Source organism: Anopheles nili, chromosome 3 (genome assembly GCF_943737925.1).
Source record: "Anopheles nili chromosome 3, idAnoNiliSN_F5_01, whole genome shotgun sequence".
Taxonomy (NCBI): domain Eukaryota; kingdom Metazoa; phylum Arthropoda; class Insecta; order Diptera; family Culicidae; genus Anopheles; species Anopheles nili.
The window spans coordinates 3,343,596-3,366,025 of NC_071292.1; the positions used below are offsets into that span (position 1 = coordinate 3,343,596).

The window sequence follows — 22,430 nt, forward strand, 5'->3', positions numbered from 1 at the left end:
AACGGTGCGGGTGTTCCGTCGACGACGAGCGTCTTTCCTTTGGCGGCCACGCTGATAATAGTCTTTTAGCGTATTAAGTGATAATTATAATTTGGAATTGTTTTCAACAATTTGACGCGTCAGCGATCATCGCTCGGGATGGGCACACGGAGCAGTCCATTTTGGGGCGTTTGAAGTCCCATCGGCAGCGAGATGTTGCGCAATGCGCGATGAGGGTGGTGATAGCGCGCGGTTCAACAAAGATGCCGGAAAAAGTGTAATCGAAAGAGAAGGCAAACCGAATCTCGTCCCTGGCAGCGGGAGTGGATTGCCATCTAAATCGAAAATCAAAACACACTTTCCTTTTTTTCGAGCGGGTGGCATGACCGTTTACCTTGGCCGTCGGTGACGGCATGCGTTTATTTAATTAAATGTTTATGTAATGCTGCCAATGTTTCGGACCGTCGTCATCTTTTGGCCGCGGACTCAGAAGGGATCAGTGCCGGTACTGACGGAAAATATCTGACATTTTATGGAGACAAAAAAGTTCCCAGCTTTTGCGTCTGAACACACTCGGGCGTTTATCTTTGCATACAGGCATGTTCAGGATGGTTGACGACTTCTCGAATGTTCGAAAAAAACATGCGCTTGAATGTCGATTATCTCCATTGGGCGTTTCTTATCAACATTCATCGATACGCATCTTGTAGCTCACGCGTTCCACGAGCCAAAAAGGCATCGTGCTCATTCCAAAGCGCAGATAGCGACATGTAGAAAACTCGTAGGGCAGTAAAGCAAGATGTAAAACCAACCCTGGGTTGTGGCGGAAAGGGGCTTGTGTGTGTATGTCGACTGTTTATCTTAATTAAAGTACGAATAAGTAGGTTTTCACACGCAACTCACCCAAACTAGAGGGCTGCAGATACCTCGCACCGTGTGTGGGTTTCGACCCAAAGAGTCACCCAAAGATAATTGTGCGCCAAGGGTTGGTGCGTCTTGCGCAAGGAGAAAGCGCAGTGTTTATGCGCCTTCTTCAAACATTCGCGCGAGCTCGCGCATCTGAGAAAAGTCTTCCAAAGTGAGACCATGAGGGTTGGGTTATATGGTTGGTTCCGTTTTAAGGGCCGCTCTTTAAGGGTGGAAGCTGTCGGAACGTGTGTTGTTTTAACATTAAAGAGGTGTGCTTTTTTTTTTATCTCGTATGCGCGGCTGCCGAAATCTTCCTGTAACGAAAGGAAATTTTCTCCACTTATCCCATGTTCGAAAATGTTGAATCAACCCGACGTGAGCGGCGGAATTTGGTTGCGTTCATTTGGTTACGGTTGATGCGATCTTAAGCAACCCGCTCTGGTGGCTGAAGCTTCCGTTTTGTTTGCCCTTTTGACCAGAGTGAGGTCAAAGCGGTGATAAGCGTGTGAGGTAAAAACACCGAGCGGAAAGAAGACCTGTCCCCTGTGCCCTTTTTGGAAGGAACTTGTGCTGTTGTCGTTTTCGTGTTATATGTTGTTGAATTTTCCTTCGTTTTACACGCGCTTTTTGCTCGTGGCAAAGACAGCGGGTGGACGAACGAGCACATGTTTAAGCATCAACGTGTGTCGATTATGCGCGGTGCCGCGTTGCATGTGGAAATTATCGATTATTAGCTACGGTACGTAACAGTGGCCCACACAGAAACGGCAACAGCCCCGAGGCCTGAGGCCCTTTAACAGCATGCGGAAAAATCCACACGGCAAAGGGCTTTTCGAGCAAACGCCTCGTGTGAAGAATCGTTCGAGCTGGAACGGCGGATCTTAAATGCGGCTGTTTGGCAGTCGTTTTTGTTTTCAATCTTCGCACGAGTGTTACGTCTTGCAAGACGATGGATAAATAATCGTAACAATCGGCATCGGTCGGCTAGACAATTCGATGGCATTTCGATGGTCAGGAAACAATTGATCGATTGGTTTTCGGGTTGATCAATCCTGCAAGCAGCAGCGTTGAGCGAAAGGCAGCTCCGATGATTGCGTTGCGTAATTCCGCCTCGATTTGCTCCCGAAATGTTCTCCTCTGATTGTGGTGCGTCGATCGACGAAAATTTGCCTCCACAATATCGATTTGAATTACGTGCCGCATTTATGGCCCAGCACAGCTAGCATTGCGACGAATTGAGACGCCAGAACGAATGGCTGAACGTTTGCGACGTGAGGTATGACTTCCTCGTCGGGTTTCCTTCGATCGTTGATGCGGTTGTCGTCACGCGACGTTGTTGATGACGATCATCTGATTGTGTCTCGTGTTGCATAACGCGCACCGCCGTCCGGTGTTGAAGGGTGGAAATAATGAGCAGGCGACGTGATTAATGGGGCGCGACGTGAATATATTTCGCTTGAGAAAAATGAAAAGCACGCCGAACTACCGCCCGGAGATGGGCTTCGGACGTGGTTAGACCCCGTTACTCCATTTCCGTGTGCTGCACCGATGCAGTGCTCCTCACTGCTATCTGCGCACTTTTCTGAGACCCTTTTCCTGCAACTCGAATCTAAAAATGATAGAATGCCGCTCATAGATGTTGGTTAACGTGGAAAATGTTTCGAAATCAGAACTTACAAAATAATTATTTCTTATACTATTCTGATTTTGTCTAATAAATTATACTCTAAAGGATCGATCTGGTCAAGAATCTATCCCTTAAACAAACTATAAAGCTTGACCCGCCTGCAAATTGAATGCAAAAAGTGACTGTCCAGATGGTGCTGCATATTAATAATGCAAATTTGCTTGTTTTTATTCACCATCAGTATGTTTTGCATCAAATCTCGCCTTGTAGTGCTAAGCCAAACGATTAAATACTGCACACCGATACGAACGAAGTCGGAAAATCAGAGCTCCAACGCAACAGTGCATGTTCTTGTCCACGATTGCGAGACCATATGGGGCAACGTATGTCCGTTGCAGTGCCTGTAGGGCATGAAAAGGTGCGCGGAAAGCCCCCAACTGTTTACAATAAATGCTCCAATTGTAAACATAAGTGATTTACAAATTTACATCAAACCAAGCCAATCCTATGTGTGCGGGTTGCCTAGCCGCCACATTGCTTGCTCTCTCGTCGCCACCCAATGTGTTTGCGGGTGGATCGTACTGGCCATGGGTTGGGTTTTAATGCTTTTCCATTCCGCACCACCTTTGATCAAATGCCTCCCGTGAACGTGCAAAGAATCAAAGGGTTTTTATGCTGCCATGGTTGGCCTTTTCAACGGACGTTATGTTTCTGGTCGCACATGTGTCGGAAATTGTGTTCGGTCCATTCCGTTGAGTCTAAAAAAGCGAGTAAAATCAGAGGTTTGGTGTTTTTGTCGGTTTGCGAGGTTAATATAACAGAAACGAGTGCTTTAGGTTTTCCACATCTGCGTTCTTGGAGCATGGGTTAATGGACACCGGTAGACACCAAATCGACATTACAACATCTCTGGGTGCATAGTAATCAGCCAGCTATCGTTTGTTTGTATTTCGATCTGCAAAGTATGTGATCGGGTTGGAATTGCGCCAGCCAAGTATGTCGGAGGTGATCTGCAGCTTCATCCCTGGCGTGCAGGCATTCTGGGCGCTTAAGTTTTGGAAAACTTTCTCCACATCTGTCGTGAATTAAGATCTGTTTTTCTTTTTCTCGAAAGTAGATCATCCCTGTCCGGTTCGGCCATCTCACCTACCAGACAGCCGTCGATTTTCGAGTGGATTTTGGTGCAAGACAAACAAATTCCATCGTCGAAAACATTCGCTCTTTCGCGGCGGAATTCATCCAGCTGTTTCAGATTGATTTGCTCTAAAAACGGCAGCAAACACGTCAACGCCAACGCGACTCGAAACATTGTTCAATCTTTACGAGCAATGGGGCGATTAGGAAACCCTTAGCGTCGTCTTTGGTCGTGGAATCAGCCCTACAGTCAGTCCTACAACCTCTCAGGGCGTCTCACGAGCTGCCGTGTAGCGTGTCGCTGTTAATTTCTGTGGAAATCAGTGTCGGCGTCCTGCTTGTGGGACAGCCCTGTGATTATTGTTTTCTAATGCACCAGCTAATGAGTACCCTTCCAGTAGCAGCGGCCCACGGCGTCGTCTGATGAAGCTGCAACGGCCGCGGGTCTTTAGGGAGCGTATAAGGGTTGCGTCCCTCCGAATCGATCGTATCTGTTGTGCGCGAAAGCCCGGACTCGGATGCGCCCTGGGAAATGTCACCTAGATTTGTGCATCCGTAAAACAACCTTTCTCTCTGATGACCATCTCGCTTTCATTCGAGGCACTGGTGTCGAGCAAGGTGTGTTCTCTTTTTACCGTTTTGTCGTCATTTAGTGTTATTCCCTGGGTGCTTTTATTGGTCTGGATCTAAGGCGCAAACTGCTGCACTCTGCAGAGCGCTGATGTTGCACAGAAAGAGCCCTCCTCGAGAATGCTCCTAAGGCCAACCGAGCGGTAACCGTTAGTTTATCTCCACAAAACCTTGGGAATGATTTTTCTTTTGATGTCCGATTGATTCCGGTCGTGAGTGGGTCTAGAACTCGTATTTGTGTGTTCAATTTTACTGCATTTGCCCTTCATTTGACTCTCCGGTTAGCGTTTACAGCCCTCCCTTTGAAGTGGTAGAATGCTGTTAGCGATGTATTTACAACTGCCGATGAATTTTTAAGTCTATTTTATTGCTTTGCCTCGACCTGCTGGACTACTGGGAGACTCTCCCACCGAGAGGCCAATTAAAAACGGGAACGCCCGAATCCAAGCTCCTGTCATCGCCAAACTCCCTCGACAAAACGTTTTCGATCGCAATCTTTTTCCTCCATCAAGCTGGGCCTCGGGTTTAAGTACCTTGTTAGCTGCCTACTAACTGTCTTGGCTACTGACACCTCAGACTCGCAGGGTCACCCGTTGGGCCAAAAAGACCCGAAACAAGCAAAAGTTTCCCGTGGAGAACAAACCATGGGCCGCGATTGTGAGACTTTCCTCGTCGTGTTTTGGATTCACTTCTCCCAATAAACCCTCACCCTTGATGCACTTCCCGAAAGTAGGCTTATCCACACCAGGCCAAATGAATGGACTGGGGAGGAACGAAAATAATTTAATTTGCCCCAAGGATAGGGGCCACTAAAAGCACAGCGGCACGCTTTGGTTCGAGGTGCGTGATGTGCATTCTCATGAAATGTCGGCCAAGTAGGGTGAGAGATCTGTCGCAGGGCGAGTTGTTTAACATAATAATCTGTTCTCAGCGGCAGACGACAGTGATGAAAAGCGGAAAATCCGACAGAGAACGACCGCGCGATGGGTTTTACGAACAACAGAAGAGATGGATGCATATCTGGGGGCAGTGGATTTAAGATTTCACCTTGTTTGGTGATCTTCGGAACCAAACGGGCTTACGGGATTCAGCCGTGGGCAGTTGGATGTTGATCGGATAAATGCTTCAAATGGTGCATCTTAATAGGGTTAGCTGTCGGTTCTCCGTTGCACCAAGGGGGGGTGCATTTTGGTCAGCTATGGTGGTTATGTACTTTCACCAACAAACGCAAAGTTGCCGATTGGTAACTATATCCATGTATGTTGTCGTGGGAAAACGCATCCACTTAGTTACGCTACACATACTCGCGATCATTTTCTAAAAGCGGTGAGATGATGGTCAAAGCGTATAAAAGTCATGATCTGGTGTATGATCTGGGGCGGAAATGGTTTACTTCTCGTCATTAAGAGAATAACGAAATCGAGACGTGCAGGCTCTATTATGAGAATGTCGTTCCCGCGATGCATTTTCCCCCAAGAATCATACGCTATACTGTACTCCGGTCAATTTCACCTGTTTTATGAGATTTGTGCAGGAAACATGAGATGCTCACCTTTTTTGGTCGTTCCGAGCCATTATTCTTGAGAAACGGCGCTGCGATCCTGACACGTCTCGTCATGTATAGGAGGCAGCTCACTTGATTGCGTCATCCAAAAGGCACCCCAGGCGCTATAAGAAGCCATATTTACTTTTCGAAAGAGCGCATTTCGCTTCTGGACATCAAACATCAAGCTTCCGGGGGTTTTATGTCGTGAAACGGTTGGCAGTCTCTGGAGGACGATCGTCAATTCCGCAACAGTATGCTATACAATCGACCGTTCGCAAAGCAGACGAATGGTGATGCCTTTCGCTGTTGGAACGCCTGCGTTCGGATCGACTGCACCCTGTCGAGCGTGCGGAGGATGATGCATCGTCAAAACTGCATTGATCTACAGTTTGTTTTCCTTCTTCGGTGCGGTGTTGGTGTTGCGATCTCGTAACGGGTCCTGGTTGCATTGAATGGAAATGCCCTGCAGATGTGGGCACGGTGCTCTACCGTATTTTATCACACCCAAGCAGGCTGCTCCCATCGAGAAGTACACCCAACACAGCGGAGTCACCGCGAAGATGAGCATTTTAAAACGCTTGAAATGGGTATGGCTCGTACCAAACCCACGATCGATTTGTTGAGGGTTTGCGTCGATTAGAGCGTTTGAATTTTGTGTGGAAAATCAATAACCTAGAAAGCGTACGAATGATGCTCTCTAAAGGACAAAAATCCGGGAGAAATCATCGGTTCGTTTTCATCAGAAGATGCCGCCCTATCCACGGTGACGATGGTGATTTCGTTAATCGCCCTCCGAATGGATGATCGATAAGATATCGGATCTTCGTTTCGTTCCCGAAGGACTAGAAAATGCCCTGCAGGGATAGCCCATGAAAACGGCGAATATGGCTTTGATGGCCCAGCGGAATTGACCTCCCGTCGACATAATCATCGAACAATGGCTCACAATTAATTGAATAGTAACAATAAACATAACATATCAGATCCATTCTCTTTTGCTGGCCTATCAAGATCTCGATGGAAGCAAGGCCGTACTAGGGGCAAGAATCGTCGAATCATCACCGTGTGTCATGAAGCAAACGGCCATTTTACTTTGTTGCATTGACCGTTCGAGCGAACCTTTACGGAGAACCTATTTCAGTTGCTTCTGCTGGGTGCAAATCCAGGAGCGAATTGTTGCTCTCTTCTTACATTCTCGATGCTAAGCAACGTTTGTGCAACGATTGGCTGCAGTCTTGTAGCAGCACCAGCCCCAAATTAACTAATCACGAACAAAAGCCATAATGAAATGTTGAACAAACTCTGGCGGGCATCGTTCGATGGTTGGAAGCGTGGCAGGGCGAATCAAATTACCCAAGGAGAAAATGCATTTCACTCGCCCAAGGAGGTGCAGTGAACGTGTTAGGGAAGTCTTTAAGGCTTTTGTCCAGACAGAATGGATCACGGTACGATGAGTTGGTGGGTTAAATTTTCCTCAGAATATGTCTATGTTGTATCGTTCGTTGACATTGCAGGCGCATTGACCGGGTTTCCTCGTCGAGGTGAGCAAATTGTTTCATTCCTATTGAAAACTAGCAGTGTGGAGGTGAAAAAAAAGAACGGTACATATTCCTAGAAGAACACGATTCGCATTTCGCTTGGCTCGTGCTGTTGGAGAAGGTTCGTGAGTAGCGAATGAAGCGCGAGTGAAAGTAGCATTTTTATGAAATAGACCTATAAGACTATGCTTCCCTTAGGGCAGCATCTCGTACTACAATATGACGCTAACGAGCTTTGAGCGTGACTAAATTGTTATCGCGTTGTCCCGAATTGGCTTCCATAACGGAAGCATTTCATAGATGAAGTTGAGAGATTCCCTTTTCCATTGCATTTCGAAGGGCACTAGCTTAACTAGTTGTTTCTCGTTGAGGAGAGTGTTTATTATATTTGTGAAAACCGCATTTTCGAGCTAATTAAATATTTATAAAATTCATCACCAATAACCACAATTTAGCTCATCGCTTCTCTGCATTGCTTAATTTTGCAGTTAACCCTCGAATAAGTAAGGCATGCGAATCGGTTCCACATAATAAGGGTTCGGTTACTGCAGGCATCGTTTGCACGTGACATTTGATGCGGGAAATCGATCGCAGCTGAGGGCTTTTCGTGAGTCTCGTCTATCTTGAGAGGTTCTTTTGATTACCAATCGACGGGCCAATTTGCAGAACCGTCGATTAAAGGTCTCTGGTACGACGGGTTGGTTTATTCTTGATCGCAGCTCGATCTAGAACTTTGTATATTCCCAGCTTAAAGTGTGCAACCGATCGCCAACGGTAAAGCACGACAAATTGCAACAAAATTCCTTTGTCGCGCTGAGAGTGAAGAATTGTTCACCGTACCGCACCAGCGATTGCATCACAGATTGGGGAACGCTATAAATGCCATAATAATTAGCTCGAGGCTTGGTTTTCAATGCCGTGTCATTATGTTTTAGGCCGCTGAAGGAACGTGAAGTATGGTAAATATTTTGCAATGCTGTCAACCAACTTCATGCAAGCCGGGATGTTTAATGAAGTCCTTGGCAAATAAAGAAAACCTGTAGTTGCAGGGTAGCTAGACACGATTCGAGTGGCATTGTTACGATCGCTTCAGCCTTCGACAGTGTTGTTTGGTTGTGTGTTGCACGTGCAGTTGCTACGTTGATTCACAAGAAACAAATAATAATTACCTTTCGCGTGAATCCTATGGCGTTTGACGCTCTTATGCTTTCGATGGTTTTAAACGCGGGCGTATTCGCTAGATGTACCGTTAAGTGAGCATAGTAACGGGGCCACCGATGGCGAGACGGCAAAATGCAATTTGCAAAAGTCACCGCGATTTCGATGCGTCATCTAAGCCATTACGTGTGTGCAATACGAGAATGCAGCCGGGTTGCAATTGTGCATCACTCGGTGAAACCGTGTTAGGATGGTGCTGGGTAGAAATTTTATTTGCTCTACCGTGGCAAATTGCGAGCTCTCACACCCAAAACGCACATAAACATAGTGCCCCTTCGGCGATAAATCACGTCCGCCAAAGGGTGCGAGATATAAATTGAAGCGGTTCACGTTTAAGACGATCACGTTTGAAAAGGTGTGGAGTTTTGTTTCAAAACTTTTACTTCCCTTCGTACTTGATTCGCAAAACTCATTGTGGCATAGGAAAATGGCTCATAAATCAATTCTCAAATTTTTTCCTTACAAAGGAGCGTTTTTGAAGTAAGGCAAAATATCATATATTACCTCTAAATAAGCGTCATGGGCGGATGCCGTATACCCGATGGTAGATTAACGTTCGATGACACTCAATTATGCGGAAATTGTGTATACTTATGCGCTCTCGCTAGTGCTTTAGAAATGGAAAATATGATCCGGAACGAGGGTCACGATGAAGATGTCTCACAAAGCAGATATTTTACTTGCCAGGCAAACGAAGGTGTTAATGGAACTTTCGAACGTTTGTCAATGGATTTCTTCGCCCCGACAGCTCTCGACGGCTCTGTCTGATCCCATGAAGATGAACACAAATATGCAAACGCGTACCATTGAGGTGGTAAAATGATTGAAAGCCTTTTAAAAGGGGTTTCCAGCGTCCAGGGCATCGCGATCCCTCCACTAGAGCAGCCCAACATCAATCCCAAGAGCAATTGAAGGGTGAAACAGAAGAGCGAGAGCAAGATGCAGCTCGTGAAAAAGGTTGACTTGTGTGATGATGGCTCTTCGGGACGATCCATTCATCATTCTGCTAACCCCCCTAGCCGTTGTGCCCATGTGTCATCGCCTACATACCTCGGAAGGACAGGGAATTAGCGATACAAATTGTGATCCTGTTGAGTTCAAGTGGGACAATGCGAGCACTTTGCTTTAGCCATCTAATAATGGGCTTCACGGCACACTTTTGGGGTGTATTTTGGGGATTCACATTGACCTATCTTTAAATAGGGTGCAAAAAAACGATCAGACTCCTCCCATGCGCGTCGATGCGTTATACTAGAGGTAGACGACATCTTTGCTAGATGAAGAAACAAAGCAAGATCGTCCATGTTGTGAACAGATCATAAAAATAGATGATTCACACTCAATAGGTGGACCGGCTTCCTAAGGGCTAGGGATGGCCTAGACATGTTTGCACGACGGTCCATAAATTTTACCTCACAATCAGTTTACGGGCCCTTTCCCGCTGGGTAGGAACTTTTCCATGGCATTAGACAGGGTATGTAAAAAAAATGATGGAACATTTAAGCTATGGAGATATGTCTAGGACTCGATGTGACTTTTCTCCATCCGGATCTCCGTTCTTCGGTATAAGTGATGGCTCTTCAGCGTAACCACACATAGAAGCTAGGCTTGTTATGTGACGAGGTATTCATGAATCATGAAGAAGCATTGAAAGAGAGCAACGGTAAGAGGTAGGCGCAATCGATAGCCCTAGGGCGAAAATTAGAGAGACCAGCCTCTGGCAATTATGCAAATGCTTTCCTGCAGATAAGATAAGCAAACAGACGTAAGGGTCCTCTTGCATACCCCCACCGCGTGTTGAAATTGAGCGGAGTAAGGCCCCTTTATCGATCTGTGCGCCGACGTCCCGTGGCGAGTGGTACGATCGTTTCTTTCTCTCACTACGGTTTCATTTCCTTAACAATTATGCATATATCTTAGCACGGTTTTTGCTTTCGCTAGGGGCAAATATTGCTCAAAACGCAGATAACTCGGCTCGATCAGTCCGTCCAGACCGTCCTTGCGAATGCTCTATGCGCTATTGCGCCAGTGCGCATCGCGGCTTCGACTCAGCTAGGTTCGGTGTGGTTCAGTTTAGAGACCTTCAAACATTCCTCATCGGCAAATTTGTGAAGACATCGCTGACCAACTGGCAAACGCGACAGCCAACGGCGGCTGACTTCTGTCGAAGGCGGAAACTCAACCGACCGACGGCGGCTGTTTGTCCGTGAAAATCCAAAAATAAATCCCGTCCATTTTGGTGCTTCAGTCCGTCGTTATGTCGCGGAGGCCAGTTTGCGACTTCGATTCCGTTCTAAACTAATGGTGGTAAAAAACAAAAAAAAAAGTGCGCTTCGTGTGTGATCGGGTGCATGTGCGTGATGCGTTGAAATAGCTTTCCCGGTCTGTGTTTTTCCTCGGCCATCGACGCCGTTCCGTGTGCCGGCTTGACGGAAGCGTGGAATGTATATTGCCTGAAAATTTCAGATTGCACCAGAAACCGCCGGAGCGGTTTGCTGTGACGCTAAGCCGGTAGTGCTAATTTATGGGGTGTTTATGTTGCTGGTGGCGTGCCTGGCCATACGCTCGACCTGCCAAGAACGCGTGATTTAGTAGCACGAGATTTTGCGATCGCCATTTTTCTTTTCCATCTCCGTGTGCTGCTTTTCCCGTTACTTTAATATAAGCGTGAGTGGGAGAGTTTTCCGTAGAACGGACCTATTGAAGTGAAAGATTTTGGGAAGATTTTCGCAATCGAAGCGAACAGTAATCATGCTGCTACAGCACAGCGCCGGATTCGACGTAGTGCCTCAACGATCGGCATCACAGCTTTGGCTCGAGGAACTCGACGTAAGTTTTGAGCGGCTTTGTTTATTTATCAACAATCTGGATCAGCTTCTTTTTCCGGACGTGCGTGCTGACGTATGCCGGAATGTGGGTGTAATAGGCTGAGAACGAAGTAAGAATCGCGTCCTCATGGACTGAGAATGCGCCATTTGGTACAGTGGCGGGTTAGAAAACGTCCCTGATGGACGAGTGACAAGATGCTGCTACGGTGTCTTGGGATTAAATATCAGTTCGTAAATGATCGTAAAGCGTATTGCGTCCTCGCATTCTTGAACTGTTTAGTATTTCTGTGGGAGATCATTCATTTCGTCATTGTAAATATTTTCGTTGATCTCATGCAGCACCACTGCTGTACGTTTGTTTTACGATAGTTAAGTATATTGTTGAGTTATTTCCCTACGGATAGAAGGAACAAATAAATATCATTTGTGCATACGAACACGGCTACCAACGAACAGGTGATCGAATAAAACTCAAGCTGATGTTGCGAGCTGGGAAAATTGGACTAAAACTTCAAACGACGTCGGTCGTCGTGGTCCATCGCACCAACAAGGAAAACAAAGGAGAAAAATTAATGCTTGTTTTTCCGTGTTGAGTAATCGATCCAATTGGTCTAGCGGAGATTATGACTGTGGTAGTGGTAACCAAGAGAGGGGATTTGATTTTTCCTGGTTTTCGGTTTCGCTATCAAACGAATATCGTGCCCCGTAAGACGGGCGGAAAGAAATAAATCAAATCATCTGTCAAAAAATGAAAAAAATGCGAGCCATAGAAAAGTCTAGCTTCTTCTTCTGCATGTTTGCACTCTCGTTAGCGATAACCAAAGACGAACGGGTTTGAAAATTTATGTATCTTCGGATCACGATCCGCTCTTCATAAGCGCGTTGCTTGGTGGCTTTGGCATTTTTTGATTTCATAAGACGAAAATGATTTTCCTTCGCCTTGTTTGCGACTACGAAGCTGCGTAAGCTAGGAGGATGAGTTTCGGAAAAGACGTCAGTTGTAATGCCAATAGAAAACCAACAAAAAGAAAAGTGCAAAGGTCTACATAATGAAGTTTAGATTGGGAGCTGTGTAGTCGCAGCGATACAATCGATTTACTGCGAGCATCGTGTAAGCCATACTAAAATCTCATTAAAACGATCACTCTACCCAAGGGCAAGCAGAATGACTTGTAGAAATTCACAACGAACTCGTGTGAAATGCTTTCCAGCTGGGTTGAACTGCAACTCCGCGGAATTCGTAAGATTTTTATACCAGCGAGACACATTTGCGAATGAATAGCGCGGGATATCGAAAAAAGGAACAGGAAGTTAGCCTAGTTTTCACCCGGTCAAGCTCTACCCAGTGCTAATTTATGACCCGTGCTGGCCTTCCTAACACCTGCCACGAATTTCACCTTCCACCGTAACGACCGATTCTCAACGGGACACAACCGGTCAACCTTGCAGATCATTTTGGGTGGTCTTTCTCCTCTGAGCATTGATCTATGCAAAGCGCGGGCAATGAATGGCTGCTCGCACTGGTGATATGTAGCCGCGGGCGCCTTTTAGCGATGAAAGAGGTCCAATTAGTGGCGGTTCGGTTCAGGGGCGTGCAATTAGTGAATTTATTGATGGGAAATGAGTGAGTGATTGAACCGAACGAAACAAGCAACTTTCACTTCGCGGTACGACTACATGAACAGGCGACAGGATGGGGTAAAAAAAAAGATTGACCATCGATCGGGTTTACACCGGCTCTTGAATGCTTTTATTCGTTCTCCTTTCGAATCAAGGTCCTAATCAGCTCGGTAATAGCAGATGGTTGTAAAATTAGCAAAGCTCAATCGCGTTGATGAATATTGTGTGGAGCTGATTCTTTTTTTGTTAACTAGGCATTGCATTCTTCAACCACCAAGCTAATAGAAGCGACCAGATGTTTCGCACAGGAAGCTCCATCGAACCGAAGCAATATTGAATGAATGATAGAAGTCACCGTCACCATTAAAAACGCGCTCAAGGTTGCGCTCAAATTTGAATGTATCGTATCGTATAAGGAAAAGAAGCAACTGAAAATGTAATTTTCCGCAGCACTTCTCCACAGCGATGTTAGACTAGAACACCGTGCATTGTTCGCAGGTTTCATATTTCTGAGGGTTAAGTTTTTCCCATCTCTTTCAGCTTCGATTTGTCGCACCCAAGCGCTGAGTCGATAATCGATAGCACAAACAATAAATTCGAAATATTACCGAAAATAATAGCTTCAGATCAAAAGCGAACCGAACGCGGTTCCATTAAACGATTGACGTGGTTTTGGGTCGCGGTCGCGCCACACCCATCGTTTTTTACCATAAGCGGGCATCGGAATAGCCTGTTTACATCGATTCATTTTTCACCAAGGTTGTTACATAGCACGTCGTCAGGTTTGCCCGAAAAAAGAATGAATGCCCGGTCCCGCGTCCCGGTGGCAACGGAACCTGATTTACATAATTTTACAATCTACGGTACATGGGAAAATCGACCGCGATCGCTTGGGCCCGCTACGGTTGATGTTACACATTGTTCGCTGCTTGTGGGATAGGCCGCGCGAGGAAGATATGTACAGCGATTACGCTTAGTGATGACGGGCAGCCACACTTTTTGACGCCTCATCGAGCCCATGCTTAACAGTGTTCAGTGAAATCGATAGCAATTTACGATATTGGTCTGTCAGCAACGGAAAAGTTGTCGAGTTTCATCGACATAAGATAAGCCTAATGGAAAAACGCGCTTTTTCGGCTCTGTTCAACAAAACGCAAGTGGCTCATATTGACGTTCCGCAGTGCAGGCTGAATATAAATATTAAATGGACGCGGCAGGGCGCGATAAGCTATCACCCATCAGATAGAATTGATTGGGGTTTGAGGCCTAAGAAAAGGGTGTTTGCTAATCTTTTTCACTAATACCAACTTGAATGTATGCCTTTTTTGTTGCAGGAATTATATCGTGAAATAAAATCGAACTCTCGGGCAGTAGCAGCTTGCATCCGGAGCTGCGAACGTGACCGAAAGTGTGCCTCATCTGCATCCGGCAAGGGATCCCTGACCCCGGAAATTGAAGTATCGCTCGGAAGTAGCAGCAGCACCAGTGGCCATAGTAGAAGTGTAGTCCCAACCGACGGCAAGGGCAAAGAGAACGGTAGCAGTGGCGTGAAAGGATTAGAGCGGCGCTACTATTTGCTATACTTGAAAGCATTTGAGATACAGTGCCTGTTAGAAGGATTATTGGAAAGCAAGTCCTCGGTAAGTTACCATTTTTGCACAATTACGACAATGCAGGACGAACCACTTGACGGTACTTAACTTTCGTTTCTTCTCTAGAGCTCAGATAATAACGCCAGCTTATCCGACACGGATGAGGAGCCTGCTAACAAGTTAGCACGCGTTAGCAGTCCAAGCGTCAAGTCGCAGAGTCCCATTCACAACGAACCATTGAGTAATGTATGTGTATCTGGCGCGTGCAATTTATTCTGACGCCTCGGAATTAATGATATCGATTTCTGTGGCTTTTCCTTTTGCAGGAAGAATGGGTTAAGGTGAAGAAGCTGTCTAACGCTGGTTTCGATGCCGATTCTGAAGGCAGCGATAGTGAAATTGTGCCGAACATTATTGCCTACAGTGGAACAGGCAACACCTACAACAGTGGCAGCAGCAGTCAAAAACAAGAGAAGCAATATTCCCCGGTAGCGGGCAGTAGCATTAGTAGTACATTAGCAACCGCATCATCGCCGAGCCTGGGTATGATGGAAACTGACATTAACAACCTCTCCACGACTACGACTATTTCGGAAGCCACGACCCTGACCGCGACGAGCCCACTAGCAGCCGAAGCCGCCATAGCTGCGGCCGTGCTCAAGGAGAACATTCTCAACAACAATAAAAGTTGCATTGAGAGTGACAAATCGATTTCCGGTTGCGATCTGGTTGATGGAGGCGCCCTACTCAGCAGCACTCTAGATACGGCCAACAACAATGCCAGTCCGAATGGGCACTCTATTGTGAAAAATCCCTCCGATCGTAGGGCGAGCAAGGCGACATCTCTCCGGAATGTGAAATCGTCATCTCCGGTGGGATCGTCCGGCAAGCAGAAACGATCGAAAGTGAGCGATTCGTCGAAGTTCAATCGCTCTAATCGCAAATCGAAGAACTGCGCCACCTTCTACTTCAAGCATCGCGACACGGACTCCGAGCTGAACAAGGACTCCAGCGAGCGCACCAAGTCGGACGAGTCCTCCGCCGCCACATCCTCGTTGTCCGCTTCGTCCTCCGAAGGAGACGACGAGTGGGTGTATAATAATGGCGAAGAGGACGACGATGAGCTGCTAGCCGTACGGAAGCGTGCACTGAGCAAGAACTCTGCGCAGGGTGACGTAGCGCGAGAAGCGGGTGAAGAGGAAAAGGAAAACCAACCGGACGCACAGGTGGAAAATCATCACAGAGAAGAGCTGGAAACGAGTGCCTTAACGATGACCGCTAGTCGGGAGCTGAAATCGAAAAAGTGCCTGGATTTCTCGCGAGAACCCTTGCAGAAAGGTGGATCCTCCAAGCCTGGAACACGTGGCGCAGGGCGATCGCTGATGATGACGTCGATCGGCAGCTTTGGCAAAAGTTCTGACAGTGGCAACAGTGCTAAAGGAGCGAAGGTACGTGAGACCGTGATAAACACGCGAAAAAAGCACAAGGCTTAAATGGCATTCCATCACTCACCCTGCCTCATGTGTGCTAAAAAAAATCTACATTCGTTTCTCGTTGAATGCCTAATGTTGTTGATGCCACGCACTGTTGATAGGTCGTTACTTGTTCCACGTTTTTTATGTTTCGTTCAATGTTAGTGAGCCTGCTTTTAAACAAGTTTTTGTCGTTGTTTCATTTGCCTCCAAAAAAAGTTCCTTTCTTAAGCTTGTGCTTTGAATGCTTATTGTGCCAGACGCACGCGAGCCTCTCGGGTGGACTTGTAGTTTATCGATTTCCCTATCGAAATTACGCTACGTGCAGATGTTCACCGCGGGTTCCTCCGTCTGGTGGTGCATTTGCTCACACAGCGCTCCACAATGTACGTGTGTTCGTGCCGGAGCGCGGGATTTCAATTTGATTCTAATTGTTTTTTGTGCGTTTTGTTTCGCGTCACCGCCAGGCCGCGAACCGAGCTCGTGGATATATCGTTCCGGACTCAGGTGCGCTGCGGTGGCAACGTCTCGATAATCAACGTCATTAGCGTAACAAAATGTGTGTTAGTTTCACAGCAGCACACAGCAGCAACACAGATGTGGCCTCCGTGCATTCGGTGGTGCTATCGATCGCAGTTGCTTACTTGGTCGGGTTCAGTTTGCATGAAACCCTCTTTAAGGCTTGCAACGCGAACTGCAGAGTTCTCCGGCGCTAGCCACCCTTTTGCGTACGTGTGTGTTTGTGTTTGAAGTGCGTTTTTTCGTCGTCTTGTTTTGTTTGGCGAGCTTATCTTATCTTGCCCGTGCAGGCCTAGTGGGTTGCAGGCCAGGAAGCAGGTGCGTGTGCTAGTACAGTAAATCCGTTGTTTTCGCGAAACAAACGCGAGTGCATAGAGAGTGAAAGACAGTTTTCATCTCGCACGGTAAATACGCGTAGCGTTCGTTTGTTAAAGCTTCGCATTTCCCAACAGCACTTGGCGCTTTTCCTTTTTGTCAGTGGCGAAGAAACGGGTGAATGTCATCGGCGCCTTTCCGCGGCCCCGAGTTCGGTGGAGCATATTTTCTCATTTTCGTTTGCATTTTCGTTCGCGTTCGCTTGCCACGCTTGCACGGACGGTGCGGTTTCTCTCTCACTTGCAGCCGCAGTATGCGACCAGCTCGATCCAAAGGTTAGTGCTGCATGCCGAGACGCTGGTGCGTGACGAAATTTTCGCCAAAAACGCCGCGGCCGCCGCAGCCGCTGCCGGAGGCAGCACGCCGAAAACGGTGGTGAAAAATCCCCACTACTATCATCACCATCATCACCACCATCATCACAACTACAGTGCGAACAATAGCAGCAGTAACAATAGCAACAGCAGTCATCAGCAACAGCAGACGTCACCGTTACCGTCGTTGCCGGGTGGAGGAGTTGCAGGCGTCGCGCTGCACGAAGCCCAAGTGCGCCACGGTCTCACGGCACACGGACAGCATCATCATCATCACCATCATCATCACGGTCACGGTCGAAAGGCGGAGAAAGCCATGAGCAATCTGAAGATGAATCTGATCGAGGTAAGTGACGGCGGTCTGCATGGGGTGGGATTTTTCTCCTGCCTGCATGAGGAGCAAACCCACGAGTTCCGGGGTTTGGCTTCCGAATCAGAGAGGTAACTTGCTAGCGTTGTGTTTTCGTTCCATTGAGTAACGCCGCCATCGTTCGTTCCATTGAGTGCATCCCGTGGATGGCATCGAAACAGCTGATTAAACTGTAAACACTTGCTAACGTATGCGCCCACTTTCGTTTTTGCTTTCGTTCTCCCCACGACCACGAACATCGACAGGAATGGCTCGAGAAGCAACCACTTGATGCTCCCGTGACGGCTCCGATTCTTCCGACATCTGCCCCCACAACGGACTGCGAGGCTTCTGGCGAAAACACCGATTCGGATTCGATCGCACGCGACACCGACAGCTCGGAAGGACTTGCCAACTCGGTGGCCACTTGTCTGCAGGGTGAGCAGACACAAACGTCCCAAGAGGTGCTAAACGATGGTACGTCCTATCCGTCGGAAAATTCGAACGATGTCTCGAACGACGACGAGGGTGTTGCGACGGATTCGAAAGGCGGAAGCTCAGCAGCAATAGTGACGTCAGCAATGGTAACGGCCGCTAGTTCAAGCCCTTCGCTTCCAACGTCGGTATCGCACGGTGGTGGCACCAGCACCGTTACGACGGTGGTGAAGCGTAGACCACATCGATCAGCCGCCGATCGACCATGGTCGGTGTCTTGCATGTCGCAGCTGAACGCGTCCACCGTGGAAATTAACCAGTACGTTGGTGCCGGAAGTGGGCAGGACAGTGGCAGCGGTGGTATACCACATTCCGTGCCGAAGAGAGCCGGCAGTGGTGGCAACGGTGGAGACGGCGATGACGACAACCGGCCACTGACGGATCATCGAAACTTTTCGATCAGCGAGTCGGCACTGAACACGATGTCCCGTGCTGGTAGTGGCTCACCGACGGTTGGATCCCGCAGCAGCATGAAACCAACCACCAGTCAGCAAACCGTCGTGCGCAACTCCGAAAGCAAAGGTTCGCTTAAGAAGCGCAAGCTCCGTCCGCGTCGTAAGGTGAGTTTTGTTTTCTGTTCGCGATTCGGCAGGCGGCTGGAAAACTGCAGTGCACGTGCGATGTATTGAAGGTGATTTAATGATGTTTGCAATTGGCGATACCCGTGCTCGGCCGTGGTGGATTGAATTGTAAGCCAAAATTGGTTTCGAGCAGCGAATGAACTTTCAGACTGGCCTGGCTTATTGCACAACTCGGCTGGTGGTGTCGATATCGTCTGGCCTCTCCTTCGGTCATTTGTTTTTTCGAGGAAGAAAATCACTTTATGGCATTGTAAAGCCCAAGCGGCATCTTATATGGGCTCAAGGATTGAGCCATGGGCCATAGGTTGTGTGCGCCTCTTTGATTCGGCGAGAAATTAATTTGATTTCGCAATGTTTTTACTGCACCGTCGTTTGGACTGTAGTTTGTTTTGTTGTTTCATTGCTTCTGCTATTATTTGAACAATTGTAAACCGTCTGAAGGGGGGCTCAAGCGATGATATCATCGTAAAAATTTCGCTTTTTGTGCAAAAAAGTAAGCTGGAGACAAAACTGCATATCGCTCATGGCCAGGCGCGATACGCTCCATTGCAGAATCCCTGTTTATACACGCCTTTTGACACGTTGAAGGTGAGATAAAGGTGCAAGCTTATTTTTTGCTAAACCATTGGCTTTTATTTCAACGTCATAAGGCGGACGGCATTTTTGCATGGCTAACAATCGCGAAAGGAGATTTCATATCGCAGAACGTTCCGGAGCGCATTCGAAGTTCGTTTCTTGGTTGCTTTCATTAGATAACCGTGAGACCAGTATATGAAGCGTCTTTGATCGTGATAAGAAATATTCCATATTACCTTTTCTGATGGGTTTTTTTTCCCTATGTCTTGTGATTTCAGAATCGTATCGATGAATCAGGCTCGGACGAATCGCAGCCACCACAGCATAGCTCCTCGACATTGCATTTGCTTCAGCAGTCGCTTCTGCTTCAGTACAACGCGCTCACCGGTGCCAGTGGCCAGCCGTTGAGGGAAATTCAGCTATCCGGAACGGGAGGAAGCAACAGTAGCGTGGCCGGTGGTGGTCCAATTGGCACTAGTGGAAGCCGTCGCCTGTTGAAATCGGAATCGTTCTCTGGTCGATTGCGATTATCGGACGAACTGCTCACCTTGTCCTCACTGTCGGGATCTTCCTCGCGGAAGTCGTCAGCCGTACGACACACGACGCCCCGATCGACGAGGCGCTCGCAGGATAGCGAGGAAGAGTTCGGTTGTACGATGGCGAAGCCTGAATTTCGGATCGGTTCACTGACGCGCACCCGATGCGGCAGTCTTAATCTAGGATCATTAGCAGCCCTTGCTAATTATAATCTAGATGCTATGGAAAAGACGGAGACCGATCTGAATGGCACCGGCACCGGTACGGAAGAGATGAGCAGCTTCTCCGAGCAGGCATGGGACAACTACCAGGAGAAGTACATGTCGGAGCCGTACTCGGAGGATCGCGACACGGATGCGGCACGTCGGCTGCTCGATTTTGGAGACGATTATCGCAATTTCATCGATTCGCAGTCGGATTGCGCTTCTTCGTCTCTATCGGCGGCAAATATGGACTCTCTTTCACCACCGAGATTCCGATTGAAGTCGGAGTCGGCCAACAAATCCGATGCCAACACCAATTCACTCAATCGACGGAAGCGATTGGATGAATATCGCATGGACGATCGATATGGTAAGGTTTCGCAGCTACGGCAATAGGATCCTCGTTGACTTTGTATGTAATTCGCCATCTTTTTTTATAGGCAACAACATGAATTCTTGGTCGAGCAAATCAGGCAGCCCTCCGCAATCATCTACAAACGTTAGTGGACGAAAACATAGTTCTCTCGCCTTCCTAGAAGCAACCCCGCTAGCCACGATGGACGAGTCTGGTATGGCAAACGGTGTGGTCATGTCCACAGGTGGTGGAGGCGTACGTCGTCGATCGCTGCGTTCGGTGGACAAGCTCAGCTCATCTGCAGCCTTTGTTCGTTCGCTGTCGCACGAAACCAGCAGCAGTTCGAACAACGAGTTCGACGAAGACATGGAAGCCGGTGTGAAGAAGTTGCTGATCCAGAGCAAGATTCGTTTCGCCAACACCGAAGCCCTGAAGGCCAAGTGCCATCTGCTGAAGCCGGACGACTACGTAAGAATGTTGCTTCTCTATTACTGTGATCTTTGCTTGCGTTACGCATGTGCTCACTGCTGCTGGTTCAGCGCTGTTTTGTTCGTTCTAGTTTGTGTATTTTGGGAGCTGTGTTATGGTAAAATATGAGAGAGTAAACGTAGATCATATGGGTAAAGACTCCGGGACATTGAGTAGTGCATGTGGGAAAAGCTGGGTCTCTGGTACGGGTATTACATTTATTAAAGCGCGTACAAATACAATAGAAACTTTAACACATCTCATGTATGTGTGTATATAATTAGAGAAAAAGGTGCAATAACACCACTTTCTGCTGGATTGGCAGGAGCGATTTTCTTCATGACTTTCCGATACCGATACAAGGAGTAGTGTCACAAAATTTTCAGTTTTAGATTATTCGCACGATTTTTCGTTCGTCACCGGGAGCTTTTTGCTTGCATCCTTGTGGCATCCTTCTTTTTACACTTCCTCCCTTTAGCGTGCGAATATGTCGGTATTGCTGCCGTACAAATATCCTTCCTGAAGGCAACCAGCAATAGTAAGTTTTGTAAATATTAGTTTTTATTGCTACGTTCACCTTCCCTAATACAAAAGCTTCACTTAATTCGACTTTGGAATGGTATGAAGCTCTCCCTTCGAAAAAAAAAAACGCACCGCAATCCATTGTGCGCAGCACCTCATGCCGGCTAAATTATCTTAAGGAATGGGCAGCTACTGACGGTCGTTTAGTACTAAACATGGGATATCATTTTGATCATACATAATGGCTAAAAATACTATTCGCATTTGAGCTTTCTAAACCTGTGGGGAGATCGTTCAGTTAATGTACGCTAACTGTGTAAACCCTGGAAGAATCATACGTAGAACTACTCACCTCACGAATTTACCATAACATCACATTCCATTATTCATGCTCGTTGATCGCTAAATTAAGAGTTTATAAATTAATGTTATTTATATGTTTTCTTATTTATTCTTCATGTGTAGAACGAAATTATTACTACCTGTCGGGAAAATGTTCGCTGTCTGGAGTCTGTCCTACGCTGCCAACCGGGCACGGTGCTAACTGCTGCGAAGTGCCAAGATTTACGAGGTAAGCGGATGCAACGCACTCAAAGTAGTAGACCTTCTTCTCCCACTGCTCACAGAACTAGTGTCGGAACCGCAGAGGAACAAGATCAGCGTGACAGTGACTATACTGAGAACAGTGACGATAGTGACGGCGGTAGCACGGTTAGCTTTAGCGACGATAGTATCGATAGTAACGCTAGCATATTAGGCCAGCACTCCAGGGAAACCGCAACCACACAGCGACAAAGGCAACGGTATATAGAACTACGAGGTTATGCGGCAATTAAGCGCCAACAGACGATCAAAACACAGACCGCAGAAGGTACCAATGGGTGCAATTGCATCGAGCAGGGTGGGCGATGCACATGCGAAGGTAGCAGACAGCGGCAAGAGGACGAGCTGCAAGCAATACCGGCCTCCGGCAGGAGTAAGAACGAAATCCGTAAGGATCGCGGTCGCTCATCCCGCCGGAGGAAGGCTGTCGTAGTGCGGGA

At 47.4% G+C, this 22,430-nt stretch overlaps 1 protein-coding gene across 1 annotated transcript in view; it reads left to right on the forward strand.

Annotated features, from left to right (window-relative positions):
- The window catches only part of LOC128726258 (klarsicht protein), a 108,450-nt gene that overhangs the window by 80,305 nt on the left and 5,715 nt on the right, over positions 1–22,430 (forward strand). The window contains exons 4-11 of the mRNA XM_053820055.1: positions 14,364–14,669; positions 14,748–14,867; positions 14,948–16,069; positions 17,234–17,647; positions 17,917–18,705; positions 19,581–20,412; positions 20,483–20,865; positions 21,853–21,958. Coding sequence (XP_053676030.1) covers positions 14,364–14,669; positions 14,748–14,867; positions 14,948–16,069; positions 17,234–17,647; positions 17,917–18,705; positions 19,581–20,412; positions 20,483–20,865; positions 21,853–21,958 — 4,072 coding nt within the window. The remainder of the gene's footprint in view (positions 1–14,363; positions 14,670–14,747; positions 14,868–14,947; positions 16,070–17,233; positions 17,648–17,916; positions 18,706–19,580; positions 20,413–20,482; positions 20,866–21,852; positions 21,959–22,430) is intronic.